We start from the raw sequence: 23,881 nt of genomic DNA on the forward strand, positions 1-23,881 counted from the left end.
GGAACAATTGTCACCTTGCAGTCATACAGTGATCATTCAATTGCTCGTGTACAGGCACAAGCACGTGATGCGCAGGCAGTGTTGTATGCGGCGAAACAACAGTGGTGGCGTCAGTGCGCACTGACCTCTCCGAGGAAATCGTTGGCGCCGTATCGGTCATAGTCCCAGACGGTCACCTCCAGGGCTCGGTTTATGAGGTCGCTTTTCCGCAGCGGTGCGTACACGAAACTTTGGTTCCACTTGGGCTCATTCGTGTTGGCAATGGTCTTTGTTCTTCTTTTACTCTTTTCACTGCAACGCGTTAGGATGCAGGGGAGAAACGACAGTGAACGACTAGCCTGTCTCAAGCGCCAAGATCACCTAAGGTGGCAATAGAACTGTGGCATTTAGCTTGAACAGCACATAACGAGCCCGTGTGAGTGAGTCCAGTCTTTAGAACAATCCTAATGTGAACCTAATTATCCATAGCGTCTCTGCAGTGCTCATATCTTTATGTTCATGGCCCTGTTGTATTGCCTTGTTTTAACATTTTGCAAAAATAATTTCTTACCACATGAGTTCTTCCCATGTTTTCGTTTTGCACCGCTTTTCCATTCAGATGTCTCACTATTTCGCCTAGTCTTGTACCTCAGAACCTACCTCGCACTCTTTGGTCAGTAATGGGTTGTTTTTGTGCTCCAGACATTTAAGTTGTTAACAAGTTTTCATTTATTTCTCTGAACCATCATTGTATAGTCACAATATTACAGTAATACGCTGATAGAAAGCTACGTACAGGCTGCTATGGCAACTGAACCAAATTTGAGAAGTCTGAATTGGAAGCTACAGCACAATACCCGCACAAGTTGATAACGTCGCCCATAATATTTTCTTATCCTCATTTATTTTGTCTGACAACCAGGGAACCGAGCAGTCTACGAGTGCATTGCATCAATTTGGACCTTTGTGCGGAACTGATACACCCCGCGAAGTGGGTAAGAGGTAAAAACCAGCAAATATAATGTGGTTAACAAAAGAGTGTCAGTGTTGCTAGAGTGGACAGGTGAAATGAAGAACATCGTGCACTTACCTCCTATCTTGGAGCAGGAACATTTTTACATAGGGATTCCTGGCTTGGTTATTAGATCGCGGTGGAAGCTCTGTGGCACAAACAATTGTAACAACTAACTGCAGGGATTGAGCATCGTACCAGAGTTTGATCTGGAAGAAGAGGAGGAGAACAGCACCATTTTGAAGGTGTTCAAATACATCGTCTGCTGAACCCCACAAAATGGTGTCCATACTCAACGTATCCATGCATTTTGTGCCATTATCATGTTACCGGCAATGGGATGTCTTTACTTTTGTAATTCGAAGCACTAAAACACACCGATCTGGGTGTGCTCTTCATCATCATAATCATCAACCCCACCCATCAGCATCCAGCCACTCCTGTCCTGTGATGTCCGAGTCCATTCTTTGCCACCGAGGTGTTAGCAGATGACAAATCTCGAGATCGCCCTAATTATGGGGCAGCTTTGACATCTGGGTCTCCAGATCACTAGATCACCCCCTCTGCACTTGGATCCGCCGCTCAGTAAGAGTGATGTTTAATAAAATGACAGGACATCAGGGACAACATAAAACAGCCACTGTTGGCAGGAACTGAAAACGTATTAATATAACGCATTGTTCGTGATGCAGCAGCACTGGTAACGACTGCTAAACTGCAAACTTGCATGTGCATGGAACTAATCAATCAGGAGGGAACAGAGCTGGCAGGCTTACCCGGATGCGTCCGCCAAGTATTGGAGAACGTCGAGGTCTGTGGCCTAACGTAGGGGAACCGGGTGTCACCGTAACACTGGGCCTCCGATCTGAGTAGTCGTGCTTCCTCACGTCTGCGCATAGATGTGCAGAGAGGGAGGATGCTGCAGTTAGACCAGTTGGCATTGACTGCGCGTTCGACGACAGCAGCAAGCAGAATGTATGTAACGTCGATGGCGAATAAGGTGCGAAAGTACAGACTCAATTAATTTATCGCACTTTTGGTACGTTTAAGACTTTGGGTTAACCCCAGTGTGCGAATCTTGATTTCTTAGTACGAGAGCATCAAGGGCAGTGATGTCTGTTGGCTCCACAGAATCACAAAGCAAATGAACGAGAATGCCTCGCACGTTACTGGCCAAGAACCTTTGTCGAATCTACTGCAGCGACATGTGCTATGAACATTCCCGGGAAAAACATAGCACAATATATTTTGACGGGAATGGTTTGGCTTCAGACTTTGGGTAATGCAACTGCACTGACGATGTCTGGGTCCAATCACCCCCCGTGATAACAAGTCATTTTAAATAGTGTGGCAGCTGCCCAAGCCCGGATGAATAAAAGCCAAAGTGTGGTAAGTGAAAGTGGGCGACAAACCTCGCCGTGCGGTGCTCCCTGTGCTGGGTCCCGAAACATGTCTCCTCATGTTCCTTTCCGATATGTCTCCTCTTCCAGCATCACTGCGTTCGCAGAGAAAGGGCAGCAATATTCTCAATGCACGTTAAGGCGAAAATGCACACAGCTTTCTCTTCCGTTGTACGGCAACAAGAATTAAAAAATGTGGAGAAAATGGCGAATTCTTATGAATTTTCAATTATTGTTTTGTCAGAACTTCCCTGCATATATTTTGAATTTCCCATTTCCTTAATACCATTTCAGTTGATTGTCCAGTCATTACAAAAGTCCTTCCCAGCTGAAAAAACCATTGGACAGCATTAGCTATATAATTTTTTTGTAGTTGTTTTTATGTCAGCCTATACTATAAGATTTAAATTATTTGGAATTGCCGGAGGGGGCACCCCGTTAAGTAAATTTATTTATTTATTTATTTATTTATTTATTTATTTATTTATTTATTTATTTATTTATTTATTTATTTATTTATTTATTTATTTATTTATTTATTTATTTATTTATTTATTTATTTATTTATTTATTTATTTATTTATTTATTTATTTATTTATTTATTTATTTATTTATTTATTTATTTATTTATTTATTTATTTATTTATTTATTTATTTATTTATTTATTTATTTATACTGCTAGCCTTAACATATGGGGCCATAGCCGAAAAGAACAAAAGCAACAGCACAATGCTGAAGTCATTGCACAGAACAATGCAATTTAAACAAAAGGTTTCACATGCAATCAAATGCAAACATTGCCGGCCTGTTAGAGATCAGTTTTTCATATTCATTGATACTAGTTGTTTCAATAATTTTACTATTAAGTTCATTCCATTCTTTGGAAGTGCGCGGGGAAAAAGATAATACTTAGAAATTAACATTGCTTTTGGGCTGTAAATGAACTACAGTGCGTTTGTGACGTTGTCTGGTAGAGCAACCAGAAGAAGAATTCTCTTGTGGTGTCATTTATTCGACCATTAACTATTAATAACAACAAACGAGCAATATTTGGGTCCTTCTTTCTGGTATAGGCAATGTGAATGAAACGATGAGTATAGTACGTGTTTCATCTTTCATATTCCGATTAAACGCGGCCTTTTCCGGTGGGAATTATTATGGCCACTAACTTTGGAAAGCTCAAGCAGCTCAAGTCAGTTTCCCGATACAGCCACAAGTAACACGTATAAGCGCTCCAAAAGTGACAAATTACCTGAGCGGCCTCGAGACGACGAGTTCCACTTGCATTTCCTGTTTAGATTCTGATATGATATCGTAGACCTCCTCGTATGTTTTGCCTTGAAGTGACCGGCCGTTCCATTCCAAAACTTCGTCCCCTGCGAAGCGCGCAGAAACGATAGGGCATTTTCAAAACAGCCAGGCAAAGAGCACAATGCAATGGTACTTTCAGGCGAACGCGTTGTTTGGTTTCATAGAAAAAAAAAAAAAAGAATGCGAGCACATCAACACTGTGCGCATTGGCAGATGTGTTTAGAGGAGGTCGTGTAGACGTAATGTGAATGATTTATTCCCGTACTTTGTCCACAACTTAATATTACGACGATATCACCTGGAATAGGCAGATTAACAGAGTCCTTCCATTGCGGTAGCAATAAAGTCAGAACTGTAATCACTTGCGGGTATTCGGTCCGCACAAAATAATCGTAGTTCTGAAAACACGGTTAGAATTACTGTAATACATTGCTAACTTGGTAGCAGCAACCGAAGAGACAGCTGTAGCCATATCAGTGGCTGCAGGCATGGCATATCTGGAAGTCAGCAGCGACGCTCGAACCGCCCGCCGTCACATGCGCGCATATCCAATCCCACACTCCACATCTCCAAAAATATTCACCCGCTCCCAGATATTTACATCGTCTGGAACTTGAAGTCCTGGGAAAAGAATGGGGTGGCTCACGCCGCTGTCCGCCAACATTTCCTGAAGAGTACATCGACCCGGACCAGGCGCTTCAACCTATCACACCCCCCTTTAGCATTTCCGCCTCTCACGCCGCACACTAGTTCCCCTCTCCCGTCCCAGCCTCACCAAGCAAGCAGAGACCACACTAGGCCGCATACAAACGCTGTTATAAAACACGCGCCAACACCCTATGTTCCCAACTCAGCCTTACTCAACGTGCGCGTACTGTCTCACACCATATGAATGCACGAACACCCCATTCCTCCCCTCGAACCCTTCCCCACCATTGAGAAGTGTGATGGCGCAGTGACCTGTGGTCTCATCACTCTGGTCTCATCGAGCCCGGACAGCGGCCCCGTGAGCCTCGACTGAGGTGCTCCTTCACCCACTGGAGAAATGGTTCCAACCTCCTCTCCGTTTGCTCGATTGTTCCCCTACCTCCAATGACAATTTACACGCCGGTTGCCATAAATACGCGTTCATCTATATGCGTATGTAAAGTTGGAGGCAGCATAATGACTTCAGCTGCCGCCTTATTTCGGAGTTGCTGGTGGATCGAAGGGGGCGCAGTGCAGCACGTACCGGGCCTGAGGTGTCCCACGGTGTCCGCGACGCTGCCCTTCTTGACCTTCTCGACGAGGGCGCCGAGCTTTCCGGACTCGAGGATCTTGCCGCCGACCACCTTGAGACCCAAGATGGCGGCGCTCGAGCCACCACCTTCCTGGAGGTTCTTCTTCAGCACCATGTGGCCCAGCATGCGCGAGCCGTCCGCCGATGGCTTCCACGAAGCCGGGTGCTGGGGTCCCCCGCGGAACGAGGCACGAGAGGGGGAGACATGTACACGGGGCCATGGCAGGACACGGACGACACACTACTACAACACGTGGCGCTCGGTGCGTGGGGACAAGTTTTAACGAGAGAGAAGGTTTTCGGAGGGCAGCTCATTTCATCTCACTCGTGGTACCTGATTACACGTTTGTCCGCCAACAACTCGTGCCTCTCCATGGCTTGCGTTCACGTGGTGAATGCGTATCCCGACCCAAGGCACCGAGTACGCCCGGCGTGGCAACTGAGATCTCGAATTTCTTCTGCCCTCAAGCAGTGACTGCAGACTAGCGTTGAGCGATAGTCTTGAGCGAGAGCCAACTTCAGAACCCGGTATACAAACTCCGTCCTCGCTGTACCGCGGGAATTTATCCGAGCGTCACGTCAAAGCTGGAACGAAGCGCCCGCCGCAGGGGAATGACGTCACGTGGCGGTCGATTTCGTTCTACGTCAGCCGTCTCCCGCCATACGCTTCGGGCTTCTCCGAAAACCTTCTCCACCGCTAGTATTTACGCGATGAGCTGCGATGCCGTCACTTTGGCCAAGAGGACGTTGGGCGGCGCCGTTTAGACAAGGCCTACCAGTTAAGGGGATGGAATAGGCGCGACGATAACCGAATTGCGTGTTTTCAAATGGACGACATCAATACAGTTACCAACGGCTGCCTCGGGAGGACCTTCCCCACCCCTCCCTTTGTTTGACATAGGACAAATACTATTATAAAAAAGAGGCCTTATGGCTTGCCTGTCACGCAGCAACGACCTTGGCAATGAGTTTGTCTAGATTGTCTGGATGGGACGCAACGCATCTTGCCCGTAGTGACGGCAGTCAGCCAACATATATAGGACTATTCTCAGGTAAAATTATACTTAAGCGCTTGAAAACTACTCCTGTTAATAACCTGTACGTCTGTGCCCAACTCTCTTAATTCTGTTGCACAGTCTGCGAGCGAATAAGTAAAACGTATGAGCATAAAATAAAACATAATAAATAATATGACCAGTGTGACTGACACCTTTATCTATTAGAATTACTGGGGCTGACAAAGTTGCAATGATAAACAGCAATGATTTTGACCGAAGTGACACATTTTTTTCTTTACAAAAGCGACACTGCTTGATGTTCATTGACTAATCGACAAGAGTGACGTCACGGGGAGCATAGTGTCACGCCATCGTCGTGTCACCACAACCGCATGCTGGGTTTGCCTGCTCGGAGGTGATCAACAGCACCGCTGATGCGTCATAACCTTGATAAGCCGTAGCCTCAGGTATGCTTATACACCCATACACAATTGTGTAGTGATTCGACACGAGCCGCTTGCTCCTTCTGGGACCTAAAGAGGCCAGTGGAATGCAACTAGCTATTCTCTGTAATTTCAAGCTGATGCGTATTCTAAGTATGTTTGACCAAAGACAAACTTAGTTGAATGCATTTAAAGCAAAACGCAATAGGCTGAAAGTTGATAGAAGCCGCCCAATAACATCGCGGCAATAACCCTTCATCGGTTCCCTTTGACAAAACGTAAGAAGGCCGATCTCATTTTATTATGCTTCTAAGTATCTGGATGACTTAAGTAGCTTCGTATTACATAGCGTTCAGAGCACTGAATTAAACTATAGGCGCTTTGAATTTGAAGACGCTGACAGGTTCTTTATTTCTTTTTTTTCTTAAAAAAATACTAATTTAGCTCTTTTAACTGAGACCAATAATTTCAAAAGGCTCCACTCAGAACGCGGCTAGTGACGAACCAACCAGAACCACGCATTATGGTCTTATATTGCTCTGCGGATAAATGTTCCGCAGTACGCTTCTTGCGATCGCAGGAATGAAAGCGCTTGTGTTGATGTCTTTGTATTATTTTTTTTCGTCTGGAAAAATGCAGTGGCGGAACTTCGACTGATTAAGGTATCTTGAGAGCCACATAACATAAAAACGAGCATTGTATTTGGAGTTGCCGTTTATAGGCGACCACTCAGATCATGAAAACGACACCTTTTGTGTTTGCAGCCAGGGTTACCAAATCGTTTTTCTAAGCTGCTTACATTGGTGCAGCATACGCGGTCAAATTAATCACAAAGTGACATAGTAGCCCGCACAGCACTTTGAGGGAAGAGTCACACCCCGATAATTTTTACGAGTGTGAATCGGTAAATGGGGCATTATGGCAAACTTGGTATTGATTAAAATATACAAAAATTTGCAAATGCCACGCATGCCATTCTAGAAATGGCGTAAGAAGTGATGAGCGCCTCTCTAGCGCGTATAATTAAAACAACAAGAAGAGTGAACGACCGATCATATTTTCATCTTTAAACACGTTTGATGCAAACAATGATTGGGCTTCAAAGAATAAAACGTCAGCTGCAATATCCGCTTTTAATGAGGACTTCTTCACCCCACCTGGACCTTTTTTTCGCCTTTTCAGTTAAGCTTGAATTTTACCATGACATTTAAGTGCGTGCAGGGAAATGGAAAATGACCTCCGAGTTGTTCGGCGGTTGAAAGGCGAAAACATTAAAAGCAGAACTAGAACAGAGGTTGGCAACGAAGCGCCATGCTTACATTGACAAATATAGCACGAAAACTACAAGGCGCAGGGCACGTTTTCTATGGCTATTTTCTTTTTTCAAAGAAAAAAGAACCACGATACAATAATGTAGGTGCTGTGAAGTACTACGCACATAACTCTGGCGAACTGTACAAGCTTCGCGTGATGGCCAATCAAATTAGGTGCGCCAGAGATCCAAATTGGGAAGTCCTTTGTCACTTTATAAGGGTGGCATTCTGGGCAAGTTGGTACTACACACCACGCAGAAGTCTCAATTCGAAATGAGCGCAATACACTGACACGTGACATAGGAGGAACAGACGGTACGAGAGCTCTGTCTTTTTTTATGGTTTTCCCCACGTCGTGTGTCAATTATTCGCGCGCAATCCTAAGAGAAATATGAACCAGCTCGCCCAGCAGCAGGTACTATTAAGCAAAAGAAGACGTCAATCTACACAGCGGCATAAGTTGCGAAATATCGAGGGCGACCATATTGTAACCTGGCTTCTGTATATCAATAAGAGTTTTTTTTTTTCGCTTTGGAACCTATTATCGAGCTTACGTCCAACCAGCATTGGCTCTACAGCGATGACAATCGCAACGTACACGAACGGAGACGAGACAGCTGTCACGACGCACGCCGGCTTACCTAGGGCACGCCATCCTGTGTGAGTTCGAGACGCGCCAGTGGGATAAGAGGGCTGCATCTACGCACGTCTCCAGTCGTCGATCTCACTCGACACGGCCGAGAAGGAATCAGGCGACAGCGCCGGCACGACTGCCGAGTTCGGGGCTCGAGGTCTTAAGGAGGCGGGGGAGGAGCGGGAAAGAGAGAGAGAGCGGGGCGGGGAAGACGCCCGGAAAGGAAACCGCCGTCCAAAGTCGTGAGGGGCCGATGCGGTCGCCGTCGACGACAATTCCGACGACGCGCGTGCCTCTTCTCTCTCGCGGCGTCGACGGGCCGAGCGCGAAAGAAGCAAGGGCAGCAGCGGCTCCTGCAAAGCTGGCTTCTCCGCACCAATACTCCGCTTGCGAAAAAGCGCACTGCGCAGGTGCCGCCGCCGATTTTGTGCGCGCCAGAGCGCCGGGTTGCCAGAGGAGGGGAGCTCTCGCAGCGACGGTGGCGACGACCGCCCGTGTAGCGGTTGCGAGTCCGCGGTTCGCCGCCCGTTTGCGCGCGTTCGTCGCACATGCCTTGGCGGCTGCCTCGTTGGGCGATTTCGTTCCCCTTGGTCCTGTTCAAGGACGCGGAAAAGATCGAACTAGTGCGTTATGCATTTTAACACGAAAGTGTTTTATTCCGGGATTCACGAAGATTTCACTTACGTCATATCCGTGACGGAAGTGACGCCAGTACAACGAAGCAAGCGGCCTGCAAAGGGTGCACCCCTGCACACAGGGTCTTCTTGTGGGGAAGCAACCTTTAGTACAAATGAGTGCGTTATAATTTGGGTTGTTCGTTTTTGGTTTTTTTATATTTTAACGCGAAAGTTTTTAAGGTCGGGATACACCAAGGTTTCACTGACGTCATATCCGCTACGGAAATGACGCCAGTACACCTTTGCCGAAGCGACCCGCCAGCAGGACGTAGCTCGCCAAGAACACCCACAAGACAGCCGCCGACCAGCAAATCATGCTCAGCTGCACATTTCGATGCACATTTCACTTTCGTGTTTCACCGATTCCTATGATAGAGGAATCAACCACAGCTTTTTTCACCCTCTTCACTGGGTTGCCTGAGTTTTGTCGAATACGCGGCAAACGAATAGAACACAAGTGAACATAAACAGGCCGGGAAGGAGAGAGGGAGCAACTTGACTGCATACCCTATAAGAATGTCTACACCAGACAGCGCATGTTGCCTACCTTATTAAGGGCCACACTAAGAACTGATATACCTGCCCGAAGTGCGCTTCTTTGCGAAAACAATGTGAACTAGACGGTGTTTTCGCTTGTAGCCAAAAACTCGCTGAGAGACCTGTCTAACAACCACGTTTTTCCCGCGGAGCATATTCTCACTCGGGAACTGTATACGAGGTACTGCCAAGCCGTGCCCGAACATTTGCTTCCATGTTGCTGTCTGCTTTCGCTGGTGCAGCGTACAGCCTCTTTCCCAACACTGTTGGCGACACAGGGGCGCCAGAGATGCCTCGATCAAAACCCAATTACGGTTTAGCCCCGCCGGAACACATTCGCCGTTTGCTTGCCAAGCAATTTCACAGTATCCTCCTCCGGTTTGCCCTAACAGCCCGGCGGGATTTTTTAGGGCCTCAGGAACAACAACAGCAGCAGCAGCGAAGAAGTGGAAGAAAACATCACAAATGCCAAGCGAGAAATTTTTCAGAGGCGCCACCACCGAGAAAGAGCAGAAGGAACATAATATCTAACTTCTCGAATTTTCCCGCTCAACGCTCACTGGCACGGACGGTCCTCGGCGTTTTCGCGGAGATGGCGAAGTTACCTATTAACGAACGATATAGCGCAGCACACGCACAAAAGACGAAACAGATGACCGCGGGATGGGGAAATAAGATCATTCTACTTTCATGCCCCCCTGTAAGTGGCCCGGGCTTATTTGTTTTCCCTTCGTTTTTTTCGTTCAACACGTCGGAGTTTTCACATTACGTGTCAGCGAAAAGCGATAAGACAACAAGACCTTCCAGATTTCTTTCCATTTTTTACAGGATTGCGCCGCATGCTCGCTTTAGCTCTTTCTCTTCCCTTTATCTTGCTGCCTTTCCGATTATTGCAAGCGGCGATAGTGTGCAGCGCTCAGTCTGCCCAAGCGGCCGTCCAGGTCAGCGGAACAGAAAGAAAAGGGGGGGGGGGACATAACGGCGAATAAAATGAAAATAAACGAGGCAAAAAACGCGCAATGTGTGGGCACACATAATGGTGTAGGGGAGAGAAAGAGAAAGAGAGATAAAAGAGAGGCAAGACATTGTGCGCTGGTGCGGAAGGAGCGAAGGAAAGCGGGAAGGTTGTGACGGTGGAGAATAAGATGGCACTGCAGGAAGAGAAAGGGAACGAAAGCGAAATACGTGATTCGAGCTAAACAACGGAAGAAAAGGCAGGAAGTATATGGTGTGCTGTGAGGTAGCGGGTGGACTGAGGATGAGAGAGAAATCTTTAAAAAAAAGAATAAAAAAGGAAGGATGGTCAGGGGCAGAAAAGTCTGCGTCTGTTTGCGTTGAGAGAGGGTATGGGGCAAGGGGGTTACAAATTGCAAAAAAAGAGAGAAAAAGGAAGGAATAGGTATAGAAAGAAGGGAAGTCGGGAGAAAATAAAAGCAGGAAGACAGCGACCTTTCCCTCGCTTTCTCCTCTTCCCCCGCCATGCCCGCTTTCGAAATGGATCGATGTGCGAGTCAGGTCAGCTTCGATCGGCCCCTCGCCGGCTGTGGTGCCTGCAGAGCCGGCTTCCTTGCAGTGCACCTCTCCCCGATGACTGTGCGGTGGCGAAGGCTGGCCCAGCAGCCCGTCGCACAAGGAGCCCGCCTCGGATGCTGGCTGGCGGCCGGAAGAAGCCGTGACCGGATCACCCGACCGGGAGGTGGCAAGGAGACCAGCCGCTCCCAGGGCGAGCCGAATGGGCCGACCGCGAAACAACGCGAATGCCCGCGCTGAACGCTCTTTAGTAGGACGCGGAAGCCGCCGGCGGCACTACCGCGGAGAACGCGGCCAGTCAATCAAATAAGGGAACCCGGCGTGTTCGTCTTGTCGCTTTCCCCGCACTTCTCGAGAGAGATTCCACGTGTCTTTCGCTGTGTTTACCTGTGTCACCTCCCAGTCAGGAGGAGAGCAAAAAAAGTGCGAAGCTAGTACGTCAAATGTCTTGCCCGTGTTAGAACATAGTCAGCGTTGCTGGCCTTTTGCAACATTGAGGTGTCAAGGGTGAGAAACTACGCGTAAAATGGGCAGCGTACCTACTTGCCTTAAAAAGCCATTGGAAGCGACTAGGGAGAAATGATTCACACGCCTCGCAGCTTTGTCGCTTGAGACCACGTAGCGTAGAGGAACAATAGTTTCAATAATGGACGCCACTTCTGTACTGTAAAAGTAGCGATGGTGGGGCGATCGTCTGCACAATTGAATGATGTGTGGCCAGTTCCCGACTACTTCGCCAAACGCATGCGGGCCATAGTTTTTGTGCCGCCGCTTTTAACACCACTGCTACGTTGGTGGTGTCTTGCGACGGAACAGAGCTCATTTCTTGACATATCGCATTATGGGACGCGAAGCAGAGACACGTAATGTCCGCACGTCAATCACACACGTTCTCGTAAACTTGGACTGAGCGTTTACAACAAACTAAAATAAATAGAAGCCTGTAATAAATACAGGTCAAACAACATCCCCGATACTTCCGTCAAAGTGCTGTGGGTGCATAATCTGTTCAGCGTTTTCTACACGCGCAACGTATCATCGTACATCAACAAGCTTTCATCCGTCTGCGACCAAAGAAGGCAATTTAAGCTGAGAACATTTTCCGGTCATTTCACAGAGCGAAGCACAATCTCGATGGGCGTTCTTCTGCGAGATTGAAGCGTGACGACTGCTGTCAAGGTTCAAGTTCGCAGGCAATGCCTTGCGGAAGTACAACAATGTCACTCAACGAACAATCAGTTCACACATTTCACAATGGCACTGCGCAGAGAGGCTCGACGCGTGTGACTACACTGACAAGCATAGGCGTGCGGAGGTTGCGCAACACACTTGCCGAATATACATGCAGACAGACGCACCCTTATCTGCATGCCGAGAATATGCAGCGATAACGTGCGCGAGCAAGTCAGCGCGTGCATGGGTTAGCGTGTAGCCGGGAGAGAGAGCAGATAACGTGCATAAACGGGAACCAACAAAAGATAAGAACTGACATCTCTATTCATTGCCTTTAGAGCATATCTAAATATCGCGGTCGAGCAATTCTCGCTATGTTTCGGTAAATTTCGTGTCCTTACGCTTGATCTCACAAATATTTTCGCTTCGCCACTTTGACCTCGTGTGTGAACTATGCGTACATAAGGTATTTTCGGACCTTAGAACGTAGTATCCGATCGCCAAGTGCCTGTACAAACATAGTGCAGACAATTACCATACATTTGCGAGAAATGTGACATAACTAGAATTCATTATTAAGCGACTGACATGTCCTGTAAAATTTATGCCTACATAAATTACATTCTCACTAAATATGTTATTTTTATGACAGGTGCTGTTTCTATTTAATAATTTTTCCGCCAAAATAAAACAATTGCGTTAAAAAAATTTTCACGGTTATAGATTAAATTTTATATTCTTCACTTTTTATGCCATAGTTCTTGGCTCTTTGGTACAAAGTATTGTTTAACGACAGAGGTGCTACTTTCGGGTGTGAACTGTATCGAATTGCAGCGTACAGCGTTGCTGCTCTCCCAGGAACGATTTAAACACAATCTAATTTCCGCCACTGCGGTTATCTTACCCATACGGGCTCATCCGCCAACCATGAACCCGCAATCCGGGATAATATCTAGCACAGTTAAATAAAGCAAGACCTGGGGTCACGCGTATACTTAACCCCCTAAAACGTAGTATTGTTTTTCTCTTTCTCCTTTTTTTTTTGCCGTACAATATTATTGTCTCCTTATCAATCGACAAGACAAACACGGTTGTCGGCGCGTAGAGAACACCCGATTTTGCTGCCACCGCGCGAGAAAAGAGGTTGAACTAGAAAAGGGGAATGGGGAAAGGAAAACCTCTGCCGGGGAGAAGGGTCTGCTCGTCGTAAATTATTGAGAAGCTCTCCAGTTTTCCTTCTCTTCGCATAAAATGGTTTCGTGTACACTAATGCCCTCATTTGGCGCATCCAACCGAAGGGGAGCAGAGAGCACCCCCGGGGGCGAAGGGGAGCGGGGGGCGAGAAAGGAAGCAGACGAGACAAAGCGCAGCCCCCGGCGGCAGTGGCGCACACGTCGATAGTGGCTAAGTATAGACAGCTCGTCGCGCGTGGTCGTGTTCGGTGAGCAGTTTCGAAATAGCCGCCGCTCCCAGGGCCACCACGGTGCGAAGCACCACCGAATAGCCTCAATATTTTATTAAGCCTGCTGTGTTGCAATGCTCTTTTCGCAGGGGAAGAAGGGCCATGGAGGGCGCCGCGGGAGCGGACGTAATTAGCGCCTTAGAAACGACACCAAACGTAGACTTGGCGCAGGGAATCGTCCTGGGAGGGAAACAGGGAGACTAGGAACTGTTGCGAATAGGGAAGCAAAGGGAGAGTGCCCTTTTTTTTCCCTCCGTTGCACACTGATGATGTCGGCACAGTCTAGAAGGGGTACACTAAGAGCTAACCTCTGGAACCTGGTGCCATCCTGCATATCGGGTTCTGTGATAGCGCGTTCGTCTTGTGGCGTTCAAAGGATAACCGCGCATTCTGATGATACTGCGTATTACGACATCTGTGATCATCGGGTGCGAAAAGTTGAATGAACGAAACAGAGGGGCAACTGGGGTGCAGTAACCCGTCTCCGGTGGCTTGAAATTGCGAAGAAGGGCTCTAAACGCTAGAAGTTTCCAACTTTGGTGGAAGCGGAAAGCATGAACCAGTCCTTGTGTTTGCCCCCTCCCCCCCCCCTCCCCCATTTAGTAGTAACTAAACTGCTGTCTTGTTAGCCTTTTTAAAAGGTCACCCCTGTGACAACGCCTGGATAGGTCTGAACTGCTGCAAGGACAGCATGTGCGTTCCTCGCAAGCCTTATACTGCAGGATTTTGGCCCGAAAGTATTATCGCATAGGAGAAGTTGCTCTTGATCTTCACCTATAGCCGTGGCACCTTGTCAGCAGCTTCTTAACGGCGTTCAAACGGAAGTGAACGAGGAGTCAAAACGAAATTATTAATCAGTAACTATAGTGATAAGCCGCCTATTTGGGAAACAAACTTTTCGTACGGACGAGTGCTCTATGGGGATCGAAGCAGGAGGGGGGTGGGGAGTGCTCTGTGGGCGTCGGATTGGCGGACGCAAGCAGCTTGTTCTAGCGGCGCATGTGCAGCTCCTACAAGCGCGTGAAAGCGAGCTTAGCAGTGCTACAACACTGCTAGCTCCCCATTTAAGCCCGTGGTACCTTGGTGAAAACTAGCCGCTGAAGAAAAATCTACTGCCGAGCTAGTTTAGTAGGCGGCGTAGAGTTTGTTTTGTGCATGTGTAGGCCGAACTATATTTTTTCATTCAGCTAAGAACAAAACGTTGCCAATAAACGGTGTTGTAGAAGGCTGCGAATTCAGAGTTATAGGATAAATCTATTGGGTGAGCTACTGAATACTAGAGGCTGGCTTTGTGTGACGCATTGTACTCGTTAAAACCAGTATAGTGTTTGGCCGAACTTGAAAGGGGTAAAAAGAAAGACATAGCTCATAGGATAGGTGACGAAATGCAAGGCAAGGAGTGCTAGCGCCACCTGCTTCCTTTCGTTTCGCGCTGTGTGTATTTCGATCTTCTAGAAAATTTGTGGACTGACAAATGTCCCTTCAATCAAATCTTGACCGCAGAGCTTAGCTGGCTTCTTGCAATTTTATTGCGTCAATTTTTGCCCTAGCGCTGGAATAACTGTTCATGCGTATGTTAAGTTCGTTACGTAAAACTTTGTAGTTATATGTTGCTGGACTTGTATTTCCTGATCTCGTATTCTCGCCTGTCGAGATGCAGATCACTATGTTACGGCTCTTCGACAGGGCTGTTCGTTGAACTCAGTTCAGCGCTTTCCGTTGCAGCTTAGCCTAGAGGCCACGATTCCCTGGTCCTCAGCTTGCTTGACCCAACAGTCCGTTGGCCTTCTATGCGTGCACAAGCGAAGTGTCGTTGCGCCATCTACGCTCAGGTTTTGCAGTCGCTTGAGACAGCTGTTAAAAGCGATCGCATCATGCACACTTATTCAGCCCGCTCAGGCTGCAGATATGACCGCTGAGGGGTAAACTAAACTCTACGCAAGCCTCAGTTCAAGCGCTCGGTTGTTTCTCAACCAATGCCTGGTGAGTATGCGACATGTGTGAGATACCACGCAAACTCGGCACTATCGCCTACGACAGACAACATTAAAATTTCTGACTAATATCTGTCTTTGTACTATCTAGAGGCTTTTAGTAATAGAGATTCCTACATTTTCTTTAGGCTGTAGTGAAAACTCGCCTCGTCATTTTCGTCATTGCTTCTGTAAGCCACCGGTACTATAACAGATCGAACTGGCGATGAATATCTATTAACGTACATTCTTTCCAGTTTGAGGGATAGGCAAATGCACCAACCAAAGGCGTTAATAAACGCCCTTTGTTGGTGTATTTGCCTCTTCCTCAAGTTTAACCCAACCAGACAGAGTTCTGTCGAAGACGTTAACATTTAATTCTCTCCAGCTTCAATCCGATTCAAAACCATGTACATTCACTTAGTCGTTTTTGAAATTTTCAAAAGAAGCGTGTTTGACGGCTGGCATTGCGCGTAATAAAATCAACATACATAGTCGATCAGAACACTAGTGTCGCCGATCTCTGCTGATAGTGGGGTTCCACCAATCTTCCAACAGCAACAGTCCGCCCGTATGAGCAGGGTACGTCACATCTCTTTCGTACGTCCCTACTTTGCCCCACGCCTACAGCGCGCTCTATTGGCTGCAACAAGAACTACCTACGCTCACCACAACGTTAGGCTAACTTCGCTCTGTTCGTCGTCTACAGCCAGAGCCTTCTTCGAGTTTGTAAAATGGAGGCTCGCTGGCTTGCGATAAATCACCAAAACAAGACAAAACATGGCAAGGAGTTAACTGACGTTCGCCTGAGAGCAGCCGTACTGCTACAAGGCAAAGTTTCCCACAACTACACAATCAGGGCCAATATCGAGCTGGATTAACATAAATACGCACAGGGGGGAGTCGTGTGCATGTTCTTTAGTACGAAAACTCGGCTATTCGTCTCACTGAATTACGCTCAACTTAATGAGACTAGACCTCTCAGCGTAATTCCGATTGCTGCAAACATTTGCTTAGGCTCCCTAGCGGCTCACGTTTCAGACAGCAATGCATTGCACCATGATGTTTCCGCGCGCATAAGATAATTATATATAAAAAAAGCGTAACTCTGAGCATCCTCTTAGCCTGGCGCAACGTTTCGACAAGGGAAGTGCGGTCGGTTGAAGGTTGTAATATAAAATAATGGCAGTTTGGAGGCGGAGGTGTATGGGATGCTGACTCTTTAAACTACCCGCACATTGCGCAGTTCGCGCCACAATTCCCACTCATTGTATCAACTATGTGCCCCTTTCCCTTCCGGCTACCTCAGGGGGACGCCAGCTCCTCTACCGCATCATCATACAAGGAATTGGGGGAATTAAAAAACAAGACTAGACGGCGGCGTGTGGCAAGTGAGTAGTGGTGGTGGCGTATATACCTTGAGGCACAAGTCCTCGTTCAGGGTGGCGCTACTACTGGTGTCAATGCCCGAGTCCTTGGTGAGCGCGCAGCCTCCGTGGTCCCGATTGAAGCGCACCGTTTTCTTGCGGCACGGGTCGACAGAGATACATCCCTTGCTGGCAGCACCCACCGCGGCGGCGTACGCGTAAGGCACGCTCGCCGCCAGGCCCGCCCCGGGCACGCGCGACGAGTACGCGCAGTCACCTGCGGCCGCACCACGGGAGCTGTTTTCAAGCAGAGCCGTGCGAGCGGCGCCCTCCCTATCTGCCGCCGTTGCACGACATACGTCTGGATTCACGTCCTTTCTAAGTGCAGAGGCGCTTACCCGCCCAAGATGCGACACATCGTTACAGATCTTGCACTGTCTTCGGGACATAGTTCGTTTCACAAGCTGTGTGCATTGCAGTGGATGCTACATTGTTCCCAACAATCCGCACACTGAGTGCGTCTAACTCACCGTGACATTCTACATGACATTCTAGCCCTATGGCACCGGACCTGACCAAGGGTGATAGTTCTTAATTAAAGGTGAAAATTCCTACAAAGAAAAAGAAGATTTTGGCTGAGCACCAGTAGTTATGTACAAAAACCTCTATCTAAAACAACATTTTTGACTAAAAATAGGCTTCACCAAATGTGCTGACCACAGCCGGTTAAAAAAAAAAACGGCCTCATTTCAGTACTCGACTCTATCTACCAGAGGCAGCGTCCAATGTTATTACATAACTCGCATTTAAATACTATTTGATTGCCAAGCGTTTACTAGGGAATTACAGTAAAAGTTTTGAGATCTCGAGTAAGGTAAAACGTAACATTTGTGAGTATGTGGTGAATTCGAAACATGCCTTTGCCTGCGTTTAACGGCAAACAAAAATATCAGAGCAATAATAGTGTGACTAAAAATATTCCCTTCTTATAACGATGGGTTTTAATAAAAGGGTTACGCTTCAAGATAAAAGACGATGCCAACGTACATGCCGGAAAAAAAAAAGCTTTAGAAGGCGCACACAAAGGGAGATAACGCAGTCGCGTTTTAGCGTAGCAAAACTTTCTTATAGGCTGCCTACTTGCCCAGAATTCTGTGAATCTTTAACCTCGAAAATGGCGAGGCCGTCCCACATTTCTTCTGTTTCAACGTAATTATGTTTGCGTACCGCTGAATTCTAATTCGGTTGCCGCGAGCGAGCCCATCATCATCATCACCACCATCATCAACAACAATAATAACAACACCAAATTGACCAAATCCTACTCCGTTCCACTGCAGTACGAAGGCCTCCCCCATCGGCCTCCAGCCGCTCCTGTCCTGCGCTGCTCCAATCCATTCTTTGCCTCCGAAATTCCTTACATCGCCTTTCCATCCAGTGGTAAACTGGCCTTCCCGTTATTCTAGACACATTTCTCGGTATCCACTTTGCTACCCTGATGGTCCACCGGTGGCCATTCGCCTAAGTGCTAAGTGGTCAGCGCAAGTCCATTTTTTTTTTTTTTGAACTTCGATATCCTCTATTCGAGTTTGTTTTATGATCCAGGAAGATTGTTTCCTCTGCCTACGTCACTCCTATAATTATTCGCTCCATGGCCCGTTGAGCCAAGCTAAGTTTGCTTTCCAGTTGTTTAGTAAGGCGCCAAGTTTCCGCTCAATATGTCATCACCGGTACGACGAATTGTTTGTATATATTCTTCTTTTCAGTGATAGAGGTAGCGTACTTTTCATTATTTGGAAGTGTTCATCAACGGACTACCCTTGAAGATGCGTAGACATCGCCCTGACGTCAACTGAAAATAAATGAAGATAATCAGGATGGCGTTTACAGAAGCGCACCCTGTTTACATTAGTTGTTTGCCGAGCTGGGACCTTATTCGCAAACAGATGCGCGGGAGAAAGCAACGATTACTGCAGAAAAAAAAAAAAGCTCGCTGATCCACGCAGGGCACTCGCAGCCTATCGACACACGGGGGAGTGTGCGTAAAAGGAAGGCAACGGCGACGGCGCCTTCACTTGCGCGCCGAGGGTCTATTATGAGCGCAACGCTGTCGCGTAACGCCTTGGTACAGACCTAAGCGGCAAAGGAAAACGAGGCCAGAAAGAAAAAAGAAATAGAGCAGAAGGGGAGAAGAGCGGGCATTGTACACAATACACAGCTCCGCAACGTGCATCGCATTGCACACGCGCGCCCACGCAAACACATGGGTGTATATCCGCCGATCGGATACGGTGCGCACGTACAAACAGACCCATTACCCAGAAAAAGTAGGCGCAACAAAGAGAGAGTAACAGAGTGCGGGGAACATGGCAACCGCAACACACAGCGAGCCGCGGAGCTGCTTCACACGGGGGGAGTGAGGGGAGGGGGGGAGCAAGCTAAACGTGACACGGGTAGCAGCAACAGGAACGTGACGGCTTCCCGAGGAAGAACGGAGGACGGACAGACAGACACAGACGCTGCTGCGACAGAGAACGGGAGCCAGAGGTAAGAAGAAAGTGGCGAGCAACGGGAGGAGACATTGCAGGCGATAAGTGAGTGCGCGAGCCAGGCGCCGCGCACTGTGTTCGAAGGGGGCGCGTCGAGCAGAGGAGCCCGTGAGAGCGAAAAAGAGACCCGCCGTTCCGGCGAGGAGTTCCGGGCCCCGGGAAGAGATGGCTCACCGAGAGGAATTTTTTCATTTTGGCATCGAGTATTTCCTGCTGCTTCCACGTACGATTGAATACGTCCGCCTCGCCTGCGGTGGTGAGCGTGGGGGGAAAGGGAAAAGCGACGAGGCGAGGGTGAGAAGATGTTGGCGCGGCGCTGAACTGCTTTGCGCCGCACCTCAGCAGCTTCGCCCAGAGGCGCGAGCGAGCATGCCGGGGTGGCGGCAACTCAACAGAGACGCATAGAGAACAGAGAAAGCAAGGGCGTGAAAAGGAGAGGAGCCAGCACGCAACACTGGGGAGACCTCGTTAGGGCGCATTAAGACGCCATGGATGACCTGCGAGTAACCAGCGAGATACGGCCCCGCTTCCGGTGGGATACATTCCCGCCAATTTTGCTCAGCGCGCATCTGGCAGCGGCTACTGGCCTTATTGAGGACAGGCTGCGCCACCGCAAACGTCTTTACGGATGTACAGGAAGGGAAGAAAGGCTCCTTGTTCATCCACAATGGCACTCCTGTGCGAGAAAGGTTGTATCTGAAAGAATGGCGTTGAGCGAGAGCACGACTTTATTTCGGGGGGACACTCAGGGAAAAAAGAAAAAGAAAACAACGTCAGGAGAGAAAAAAAGGAAATTAAACAAAAATATCAATTCATAATCCGAAACAATGCCTAAAGCAGATGTTAACGTACTCTACGCAACCTCTTGATTGAATTGTTTATTTTTTTAAGGGGCACTGCGAAAAGGCTGATCGTCGTGGTCAGCGTCTACGTGTAAACCGTGAAAGCTTACTCCATCGGCTGTGGCAGGAAAAAAAAATCTGCAGTAGCTAGAATGAGTGGCATAAATCGATTCTACCAACAACTCGTCCCAGGAACCGGAAAATTTCTGGAGGTTGGAGGGCTTGACACGGCTCCCCCCCCTTCTTTCCCTGCTTATTTCAGTGTTCTGGAGGAATGAGAGATCGTAGAATATGAAGAGTACACGGGGAGGTAGTGAAGGAATTGCTCCTGCATCTGGCGGCAGGGGAGCGTGACTTAGGTCCACCACTAACGGAGCTAACCCAAATGCAGGTATGTAGGCTGAAGAACTAACTTGACACCACCGCAAAGAGGGAGTGCAGAGACCGCGTAAATCCTCAGATAGACCTGCTCACGCACATTAGTGGGATTCCTAGCATTGCGACTCCTAGATCCACTTTTCGGGATTGACTAGAATGAGTGCAAAAAAAAAAAATATGCGTGCTGGAATTTTTGTTCGACTGAAGCCGATCTTTCAAATGACTGACGTTATTAATTCGACTAAGCACGCTAAGGAAATGTTCTGTTATCCTGGAGAGGTTACTTGAAAGAATATGAAATGCCACTTACACGCGTGGTGTACTCATGGCAATTCGCGATATCACTTACTGTCCGTCAGTAATTACATACCCTAACAGCACCAAGGCCCACATTATTCCGCCTTGAATGTAGTAAACTAAGAGTTTTCATGGAGTTTAGCTGCATTTATTAGATATTTCAGATTGACACTTTAACTACAATTTATTCTACCGCATTTGCCAGGTTAGCTCGATATTTATCTGATACCAACTTCCAGCTCTCTACCACTTCATCGTAAACAAAAATCTCTTTTTGGCTGAGATTTCAAGCCCTTGGCAATAAAAATAAGTTGCTCATTAAACAAACAACACTTATTCTCTTTCCCTGCGTCCTTAAAAAAAAAAAGGCGCGAACACAGCGCGGCTCTATGTCAAACCAGGATGCAGTCCTGTCGAAATAACGGTGGACTTGTCTGACCTGAATCATTTGACCTGAATCAATCACTGAAACACTTAAGCGAGCTGGACGGACGTTATGTTAAAGTACATTTTGCACGTAATGGCACTCTTAGGTTGCGAACTTGCGACCTAAGAGTGCATACACGATTAATTGAATGAATGAATGAATGAATGAATGAATGAATGAATGAATGAATGAATGAATGAATGAATGAATGAATGAGATGGAGGAGGCCACATGGCCATAGTTGGAAAGAGAAAGGGGGGCTGAGGAAGTGGATCAGTCAGTCGTGACTGGGGCTGGTTGGAGATGATACGTGGTATCCTTGGAGGGAGAGTGCAGACCCCATCTCACATTACCGCTGCCAGGCCACTCTCAATCGAAAAACATTTCGAGCATGCAGGAAATTGTGGTCTCGGACTCTTGGTAAGGGGGGACACCTGGCGACGAGTTAGAGGGCGGAGCAGGGAGCAACGGATCTCGAGAAGATGCGAAACCTCTCCAGTACCAACTTAGGTGTTTGAGGTCGCAATTATTCGTCAGTGACCAAATAAAACCTGCACATACTCGGTTTGGAACGCTTGGAGGTGATAGTCTTTGCATAAAAGGATCTCGAGAAGATGCGAAACCTCCCCAGTACCAACTTCGGTGTTTGAGGTCGCAATTATTCGTCAATGACCTAATAAAACCTGCCCATACTCGGTTTGGAACGCTTGGAGGTGATAGTCTTTGCTTATCGCTCCCACTTTCAGCTCTGTGGTAACAATTTGATACCGAGGCGTTTCTGCGATGTTGGGCTTGATTGATTGGCATTCCTTCCGTGACTTTAGCGAAGTGCCTTTGCCATTTTATTTCCAGTTCTGAAAGACGCGCACAATTCTTCTCAAATGCGACAAATAAAGAAATAGTGTAATTCGTGTCGCGAAAGAAAAAGAAAAGAAAAGAGAAGAAACAGAAGAAAAGAAAGAAAGAAAGAAAGAAAGAAAGATAGAAAGAAAGAAAGAGACGAAAATAAAGAAAGAAAGAAAGAAAGAAAGAAAGAAAGAAAGAGAAGAAAAGAAATTAAATAAAGAAAGGAAGAGAAGAAAAGAAAGAAAAAAAGAAAGAAGTTGTAATGCTGAGTAGGCAGGCCTTTTACCTGGAAGGGGTGCAACAAGGAGTGGAACACCCAAAAGGCAATATTTTAAAAGGCAACGAATTGAATTGAATAGTAAGCCTCCTTCGGCAGAAAAATACGATGTGCGCAAAATCTTTCCCTGCCGCACCTGGCCCACCTGTCGTAGCGGCGACTGCTACTACCAACGCGACTACGCGCCTGCACTCATACACCCGGCCCATACGGCGCAAAATTGCCTGCACAGCCAGCGTGCGCATCATATCAGCGCTCGTCTGCGCCTCTTCTTACAGCCTGCCACGATGGAAACACAAGCAGGGACGCACTCGTAGCGGTGGCGCGTTCTACCGGGGGGCCCTAAAACAAACTGCAGCGCGCCGCTCACGAGGAGGCATCCCCGCGCCCAGTTGTCAGCGGCGGCGGAGCACCGCTCAACGTTCCGGCTCACAGAGGCGCGGGCGCGATGCGCAATATTACGCCCCAAAGACGCTACACATTTCCAGGGTATGCCCGTTCGCGCCTGCCGCATAAACGGCTACAAAACAGCGGCCGTCCATCTGGGAAAGACGACGGCGGCGGCACGAGGGATGAGGAGCGAACAAAATGGAGGAGGCCTCGCTCGGAACTAAAACTGCAGAGCAGCGGCGGCGACGAATGAAACAAAGGGTGGAGCGGGAAGCGGGGTGCAGACGGAGCGGAGGGTCAGGCTCGTTTTCGTCGACGACGGCGCAAGCGGCGGCCGCCCTTGATGCCAGACGCACCCGGGAGCTAAAAATAGCCCCGCGCGCGCGCGCCTGCTGCACCGAGTCCCGGAGCCAGCTCCTCCGCCGCATCCCTTCCTCCCGCTGCTCCTTTCGCTCCTCCTCCTCTCCCCGGGCGGGCCTCCCTTTTCCGCCATCCCTCGTGCTATTGATCGCAGCCGGCCGCCGCGCTGCTAATATTAAAGTGGGCGAGGGGAAAAGGAGCGTGTTCTTGCGCGCGGGGAAGCGCGGTAGAAGCGCGCCAAAACCAGACACGAATGAGCAAAATTGAGGGTTGAGCCGGGAAAATAAGAAGGGCAGTGGACACGCGAAGGGGGAAACGAGCGAGGGCTGCTACAGCGTGGACGTCAAAACAGCGCCTTAATGGAGGATGGAGGAGGGGGGAGGGGTGAAAGAGGGAAGCGGGAAAAGAACAGCACATGGCAACGT

The 23,881-nt window shown here is 48.2% G+C and overlaps 1 protein-coding gene across 2 annotated transcripts in view; it reads right to left on the reverse strand.

Moving 5' to 3' along the window:
* Positions 1–23,881, reverse strand: part of Rim (Rab3 interacting molecule) — a 136,240-nt gene that overhangs the window by 15,858 nt on the left and 96,501 nt on the right. Inside the window, exons 6-12 of one of the 2 annotated variants that reach the window (XM_077702536.1) lie at positions 17,141–17,367; positions 4,936–5,149; positions 3,646–3,769; positions 2,404–2,486; positions 1,768–1,880; positions 1,070–1,200; positions 126–291 (exon numbers count right to left, since the gene is read on the reverse strand). In XM_077702536.1, coding sequence (XP_077558662.1) covers positions 126–291; positions 1,070–1,200; positions 1,768–1,880; positions 2,404–2,486; positions 3,646–3,769; positions 4,936–5,149; positions 17,141–17,367 — 1,058 coding nt within the window. Of the gene's footprint in view, positions 1–125; positions 292–1,069; positions 1,201–1,767; positions 1,881–2,403; positions 2,487–3,645; positions 3,770–4,935; positions 5,150–17,140; positions 17,368–19,813; positions 19,888–23,881 lie in introns of both variants that reach the window. The other variant, XM_077702537.1, reaches the window with a different exon arrangement.

Source organism: Haemaphysalis longicornis, unplaced genomic scaffold (genome assembly GCF_048455015.1).
Source record: "Haemaphysalis longicornis isolate Haplotype H1 unplaced genomic scaffold, Haemaphysalis longicornis Haplotype H1 scaffold_3, whole genome shotgun sequence".
In the NCBI taxonomy this organism is placed as follows: Eukaryota; Metazoa; Arthropoda; class Arachnida; order Ixodida; family Ixodidae; genus Haemaphysalis; species Haemaphysalis longicornis.